The sequence below is a fragment of the Oncorhynchus clarkii genome, chromosome 2 (assembly GCF_045791955.1).
Source record: "Oncorhynchus clarkii lewisi isolate Uvic-CL-2024 chromosome 2, UVic_Ocla_1.0, whole genome shotgun sequence".
Taxonomy (NCBI): Eukaryota; Metazoa; Chordata; class Actinopteri; order Salmoniformes; family Salmonidae; genus Oncorhynchus; species Oncorhynchus clarkii.
In genome coordinates this window covers 58,354,351-58,362,460 of record NC_092148.1, presented here as the reverse complement: position 1 = coordinate 58,362,460, position 8,110 = coordinate 58,354,351, and the positions used below count along the sequence as shown (strand labels likewise).

The following is an 8,110-nucleotide window of genomic DNA, read 5'->3' as shown; positions in this document are numbered from 1 at the left end:
CAGAAAGTATTCACACCACTTTATACCTACCGATATGTCCATACAGGGCCTTCAGAAAGTATTCACACCACTTTACACCTACCGATATGTCTGTACAGTGCCTTCAGAAAGTATTCACACCACTTTACACCTACCGATATGTCTGTACAGTGCCTTCAGAAAGTATTCACACCACTTTATACCTACCGATATGTCCGTACAGGGCCTTCAGAAAGTATTCACACCACTTTATACCTACCGATATGTCCGTACAGGGCCTTCAGAAAGTATTCACACCACTTTATACCTACCGATATGTCTATACAGGGCCTTCAGAAAGTATTCACACCACTTTACACCTACCGATATGTCTGTAGAGTGCCTTCAGAAAGTATTCACATCACTTTATACCTACCGATATGTCTGTACAGGGCCTTCAGAAAGTATTCACACCACTTTACACCTACCGATATGTCTGTACAGGGCCTTCAGAAAGTATTCACACCACTTTATACCTACCGATATGTCCGTACAGGGCCTTCAGAAAGTATTCACACCACTTTATACCTACCGATATGTCCGTACAGGGCCTTCAGAAAGTATTCACACCACTTTATGCCTACCGATATGTCCGTACAGGGCCTTCAGAAAGTATTCACACCACTTTACACCTACCGATATGTCTGTAGAGTGCCTTCAGAAAGTATTCACATCACTTTATACCTACCGATATGTCTGTACAGGGCCTTCAGAAAGTATTCACACCACTTTACACCTACCGATATGTCTGTACAGGGCCTTCAGAAAGTATTCACACCACTTTATACCTACCGATATGTCTGTACAGGGCCTTCAGAAAGTATTCACACCACTTTACACCTACCGATATGTCCGTACAGGGCCTTCAGAAAGTATTCACACCACTTTATGCCTACCGATATGTCCGTACAGGGCCTTCAGAAAGTATTCACACCACTTTACACCTACCGATATGTCTGTAGAGTGCCTTCAGAAAGTATTCACATCACTTTATACCTACCGATATGTCTGTACAGGGCCTTCAGAAAGTATTCACACCACTTTACACCTACCGATATGTCTGTACAGGGCCTTCAGAAAGTATTCACACCACTTTATACCTACCGATATGTCTGTACAGGGCCTTCAGAAAGTATTCACACCACTTTACACCTACCGATATGTCCGTACAGGGCCTTCAGAAAGTATTCACACCACTTTACACCTACCGATATGTCTGTACAGGGCCTTCAGAAAGTATTCACACCACTTTATACCTACCGATATGTCTGTACAGTGCCTTCAGAAAGTATTCACACCACTTTATACCTACCGATATGTCCGTACAGGGCCTTCAGAAAGTATTCACACCACTTTATACCTACCGATATGTCCGTACAGGGCCTTCAGAAAGTATTCACACCACTTTATACCTACCGATATGTCCGTACAGGGCCTTCAGAAAGTATTCACACCACTTTATACCTACCGATATGTCTATACAGGGCCTTCAGAAAGTATTCACACCACTTTACACCTACCGATATGTCTGTAGAGTGCCTTCAGAAAGTATTCACATCACTTTATACCTACCGATATGTCTGTACAGGGCCTTCAGAAAGTATTCACACCACTTTACACCTACCGATATGTCTGTACAGGGCCTTCAGAAAGTATTCACACCACTTTATACCTACCGATATGTCCGTACAGGGCCTTCAGAAAGTATTCACACCACTTTATACCTACCGATATGTCCGTACAGGGCCTTCAGAAAGTATTCACACCACTTTATGCCTACCGATATGTCCGTACAGGGCCTTCAGAAAGTATTCACACCACTTTACACCTACCGATATGTCTGTAGAGTGCCTTCAGAAAGTATTCACATCACTTTATACCTACCGATATGTCTGTACAGGGCCTTCAGAAAGTATTCACACCACTTTACACCTACCGATATGTCTGTACAGGGCCTTCAGAAAGTATTCACACCACTTTATACCTACCGATATGTCTGTACAGGGCCTTCAGAAAGTATTCACACCACTTTACACCTACCGATATGTCCGTACAGGGCCTTCAGAAAGTATTCACACCACTTTATGCCTACCGATATGTCCGTACAGGGCCTTCAGAAAGTATTCACACCACTTTACACCTACCGATATGTCTGTAGAGTGCCTTCAGAAAGTATTCACATCACTTTATACCTACCGATATGTCTGTACAGGGCCTTCAGAAAGTATTCACACCACTTTACACCTACCGATATGTCTGTACAGTGCCTTCAGAAAGTATTCACACCACTTTACACCTACCGATATGTCTGTACAGGGCCTTCAGAAAGTATTCACACCACTTTATACCTACCGATATGTCTGTACAGGGCCTTCAGAAAGTATTCACACCACTTTATACCTACCGATATGTCTGTACAGGGCCTTCAGAAAGTATTCACACCACTTTATACCTACCGATATGTCTGTACAGTGCCTTCAGAAAGTATTCACACCACTTTACACCTACCGATATGTCTGTACAGGGCCTTCAGAAAGTATTCACACCACTTTATACCTACCGATATGTCTGTACAGGGCCTTCAGAAAGTATTCACACCACTTTATACCTACCGATATGTCTGTACAGGGCCTTCAGAAAGTATTCACACCACTTTACACCTACCGATATGTCTGTACAGTGCCTTCAGAAAGTATTCACACCACTTTACACCTACCGATATGTCTGTACAGGGCCTTCAGAAAGTATTCACACCACTTTATACCTACCGATATGTCTGTACAGGGCCTTCAGAAAGTATTCACACCACTTTATACCTACCGATATGTCTGTACAGGGCCTTCAGAAAGTATTCACACCACTTTATACCTACCGATATGTCTGTACAGTGCCTTCAGAAAGTATTCACACCACTTTACACCTACCGATATGTCTGTACAGGGCCTTCAGAAAGTATTCACACCACTTTATACCTACCGATATGTCTGTACAGGGCCTTCAGAAAGTATTCACACCACTTTATACCTACCGATATGTCTGTACAGGGCCTTCAGAAAGTATTCACACCACTTTACTTTTCCACATTTTGTTGTTTTACAGCCTGAATTTAAAATGGATTGATTTGAGGTTGATTGTCACTGGGTTTTTTTGTGTAACCAGCTGTCATATCTGTTTTCCTTTATGACGTCATTTGTAATCAAGTTATGATTTAAATATGTGTATGTGTAATTCTGTGTGATTAGTCAGGTATTTAGTAAATAAATAATTAAACCCAAATTTGTATTGCTGATTCAACTTGTTAGCCAGGGTTTGTGCAGATAACCAAGCATTTACAACTTTCAGATGAGACTGAATTAAGATGACGATTAATATTGACTGCTATTGATGTAAAATATTACTAGGTCTTTAAGAGTTTATTCGGAAGATAACAGCTCTATAAATATTATTTTGTCGGTGCCCGACTCTCTAGTTAATAACATTTACATGATTAGCTCAATTAGGTAATATTAATTACGGCAAAATTATTTTATAGAATAGCATGTCATATCACTTAATCCGGCACGACAATGGTGAAATTATTAATTACACTTTGGATGGTGTATCAATACAGTCACTACAAATACATGTTTTCACTTTGTCATTATGGGGCATTGTTTGTAGATGGGTGATTTGTATTTCCTCATTTCATCCATTTTGAACTCAGGCTTTAATACTTTCAGAATGCACTATATCTACCTCAATTACCTCGTACATTGACCATGTACTGGTACCCTGTGCAGATAACCAAGTTACTGTATCATTAGTCATTGTGTATTTATTCCTCATGTTATAAATGTTCTGTTATTTTCTCTCTGCATTGTTGGGAAGGGCCTGTAAGCCAGCATTCCACTGTTAGTCTCCATCTGCTGTTTACGTAGCATGTGACAAATACAATTTGATTTGATTTGAGGTTTTACTTTTACTTAGCGCTTCCTGCTGTAACTAACTCTACATTGTTGTTGCCTTCCATGATCTGTTAGGAAATAAAATGAAACCAGAATTAGATGATGGCATTCATCCTAGGTTCATTTCAAGAGGCTCATGGCACAAACCAATTCTAAAGAAAATATGTATGTACGTAGCTATGTAATGTATTTGTCAGAGCGTGTGGCAGAATATAATCATTTCTATCACACTTAGTCAGTTGCAACTTGACTGCAGCTCCTTGTCATAGCTGGTCAGAGATGTATAATTCACATAACACAATTACAACATAATACCAGCAATTACAGACACAAAAAATGTCAATCTCATTCCAAGTAAATGAAGTGCCAAAATAGAGCGGCTGAGGACAAACTTTGACACATTTTTATTTTCTCACATTTTCCTCATTCCTTCCGGTCAGAGCAAAACAGAGAGAAGATGTGTGAGTGAGCTGAGGCCTCTGATATTGCCGGCAGACAAACTTGGTCAGGTTAATCATGGTCAGCGGATGGGGCAGATGAATCAAGCACAGAGTCAGAGACAGATGCTGGGAGCTGGGAGTAGAAAACAAATGCAGAGGAAGAGAAGAAAAAGACCCTAAACAAAGCTTTGAGGCCCGCCAACGCTGATGGACGAGAGATGAGAAAATTGCTCCAGTGAGATAAAGAGGGGTGGCAGTAGCACGGCGGTGATGGTGGCAGTGTTAGCAGTGGGGTGCCGTGGGGAGGGGATCCAGGGCGGTAATTAAAGCTGTGTGCCGATAGGTGCCCTGCCAGGGCTGGGGTTAAACAGCGGCCATTATGGAGGAAGGATGAGGGCTGCAGCGGGAGGCAGCGTCTTAGCAGGGAGACTGTCTACTGCTGTGATGGATGGAGCACAGGGCATGCGTTATTAAACCCATTACAGGGACATCTCCTCACCTCTCCATATAAATCTCACCATAAATAATTGAACTTCCGCCATCTCTCTTCTCATGGTGTATGTGGAAGAGAGGAGTTTGTATATTTCTTCTGCACTTACTGTGTACAGTATGACCATATATTACTAAAGACTCACTAAACTTGATCTCCTTGAGTGTCATAGCTCAATGTATTCAGTATTTGAAGGTGTTGTTCTGCAATGACAGGCATTTCAATGTGGTTGAAAGCAAATGTATTCTAGAGCAATAGGCAATATTGTTATATTTTTTTCCCCACATACCACCCCAAAACGTGATCTCTGAGTTAGTGCTTGCGTTAGTCCACCTTGAGATGTTCAGAGCAGGAGGATATGACTCTAGCTACTATAATAGATTATTGTGTGGACATTGTGAGTGATTTTAAAAGATTTGGAACACCACAACAGATGTTGACCAAGCATAAATAGCAACATTTACTTGGCATTCTCCTGGGGATATACATCACAGGGCTCACAGGACTCCTGACCTGCTGACTCCTGGCTGTCTCCAGTCCTCCTGGTTGTGCTGCTGCTCATATTTCAACTGTTTTGCCTGCGGCTATGGAACCCTGACATGTTCACTGAACGTGCTACCTTGCTGGACCTGCTGTTTTCGAAAGCCCCCCCCCTCCCTCTACCGCACCTGCTGTCTCGACCTCTGAATGCTCGGTTATTAAAAGCAAACTGACATTCACTCTTGAGGTGCTGACCTGTTGCACCCTCTACAATTACTGTGATTATTATTTGACCCTGCTGGTCATCTATAAACACTTGAACAACGATCTGGCCTTAACGGCCATGTATTCTTATGATCTCCACCCGGCACAACCAGAAGAGGACTGGCCACCCCTCAGAGCCTGGTTCCTCTCTAGGTTTCTTCCTAGGTTCCTGCCTTTCTAGGGAGTGTTTCCTAGCCACCGTGCATCTGCATCTGCATTACTTGCTGTTTTAGATTTTAGGCTGGGTTTCTGTATAGCACTTTGTGACATCTGCTGATTTAAAAAGGGCTTTATAAATAAATTAGATTTGATCTTGAGCCTCCAGATTCTATGGTTAACTATGGTAGGCTTACTGAGCACACCATTACTTTCTTCTTCCAAAACCTTTGTAATTAACCCTAGAATCCTCGATAATTAAGCACAAAGTTAAATCATATAACATAAACATAACCTAGAGTGCATTATTCATAGGCAAACTTCAAACAGCAAGTTAATCACTTGACTCCAAGTAAAAATATGTGTCCCTAAAAGCATAAACAACAGCAGGAAAGAACAACAGGTCCCCCGTTTTACTGTGAATTTACGATTCCCTCCAACTGTAATTTAATTAAAGCCCCTGGAAGACATGACACAAGGCTTTGTTACTAGGCAACCTGTAGGGAAAAGTCCCAGTGTTATGGCGGAGGGGAGGTGTGTCCACAGTAACAGGCCAATTCTCTTCTCCAGGGGAGAGCAGATCAGCAGACTGCAGCCCAAATGACACCCTTTTCCATATATAGTGCACTACTTTTGACCAGCGGGCCCTGTAAGTAATGCACTAAATAGGGAATAAGTGCCATTAGGGACAGGCTATATATCCCTCCTCACAGGAAGCAGCTGGGGCACAGCTCCGTCATAGTGTTATACATAAACATCCCACTATTACACATAACAGCAGGGGGAGAATAGAGGTTTGAGGAGAAGATTTAGAGGCTGAGAGCCTCCACCCTTCACCCTGGTAGCTCTACATGGGTTTCTTCCCTAATGCCACCCTATTCTCTATATAGTGCACTACTTTTGACAAAAGTAGAGCACTATGTAGGGAATAGGTTGCCATTAGGGACACACACATGGTTAACGAGGGCTCCACACAGGGAGCAGGGCCACTAATCAATCTCTGTTCCCTCCGTGACGCTCCTGCTTCCTTATCAATCTTCCTGAGAATAGGTGAATATGATTAATTGACTGTGTGAGGGTGTGCTAAAGGCAGCCAGGCCGGCCTGTTAACCTCTTGCTGGCAGGAGCTCATTATGAGACAGCCATGCTAAAGAGGAGGAGAGATAAAGGAAGAAACTCATTTGCACTTGACTTCTCACCTGCCTGTTTAAATAATTAATCAATTTAAATGACAAAAATATTCTGGCTATGATATATATATACATTTTTTTCAAGTACAAATAAATGAGCCTGTTTTATACATTTTTGTCCTGGGTATGAAAATTATTTTTCAAATTAAATAACAACAGAGAAACATTTATTCCATTTACTATTTATTTTCAGCTTTATTGAATGGCATTAATTGGACAAACTGTTCAAAGCTAGAATACTGCCTCACTTATCTGTTGTTGACAGTGCTCGGGATCATAATTACAGTGGGTGAGTGATGTGTGCTCTTTCTGTTCATGTTGCTGCTAATGTTTCTGCTGATGTTGTTACTCATGTTGCTGCTCATGTTGCTGTTCATGTTGCTGTTCCTGTTCATGTTACTGTTCATGTTGCTGTTCATGTTGATGTTCATGTTGCTGTTCATGTTGCTGTTCATGTTGCTGTTCATGTTGCTGCTCATGTTGTTGCTCATGTTTCTGCTGATGTTGTTACTCATGCTTGTGTTCATTTTGCTGCTCGTGTTGCTGTTCATGTTGCTGTTCATGTTGCTGCTCATGTTGCTGCTCATGTTGCTGTTCATGTTGCCGTTCATGTTACTGTTCATGTTGCTGTTCATGTTGCTGTTTATGTTGCTGCTCATGTTGTTGCTCATGCTTCTGCTGATGTTGTTACTCATGCTGCTGTTCATGTTGCTGGTCATGTTGCTGGTCATGTTGCTGTTCCTATTCCTGTTCATGTTACTGTTCATGTTGCTGTTCATGTTGCTGTTCATGTTGCTGCTAATGTTGCTGTTCATGTTGCTGCTCATGTTGTTGCTCATGTTGCTACTCATGTTGCTGCTCATGTTGCTGTTCATATTGCTGTTCATGTTGCTGTTCATGTTGCTGCTTATGTTGCTGCTCATTTTGCTGCTCATATTGCTGCTAATGTTGCTGCTCATGTTGCTGTTCATGTTGCTGTTCATGTTGCTGCTAATGTTGCTGTTCATGTTGCTGCTCATGTTGCTGTTCATGTTGCTGTTCATGTTGCTGCTAATGTTGCTTTTCATGTTGCTGCTCATGTTGTTGCTCATGTTGCTACTCATGTTGCTGCTCATGTTGCTGTTCATA

General features: G+C 41.9%; 1 protein-coding gene across 1 annotated transcript in view; it reads right to left on the bottom strand.

Moving 5' to 3' along the window:
- Positions 1-7,230: 7,230 nt before the first annotated feature.
- Positions 7,231-8,110, bottom strand: part of LOC139377747 (GATA zinc finger domain-containing protein 14-like) — a 1,341-nt gene continuing 461 nt past the window's right edge. The window contains exon 1 of the mRNA XM_071120544.1: positions 7,231-8,110. This exon is cut by the window's right edge and continues 461 nt beyond it. Coding sequence (XP_070976645.1) covers positions 7,231-8,110 — 880 coding nt within the window.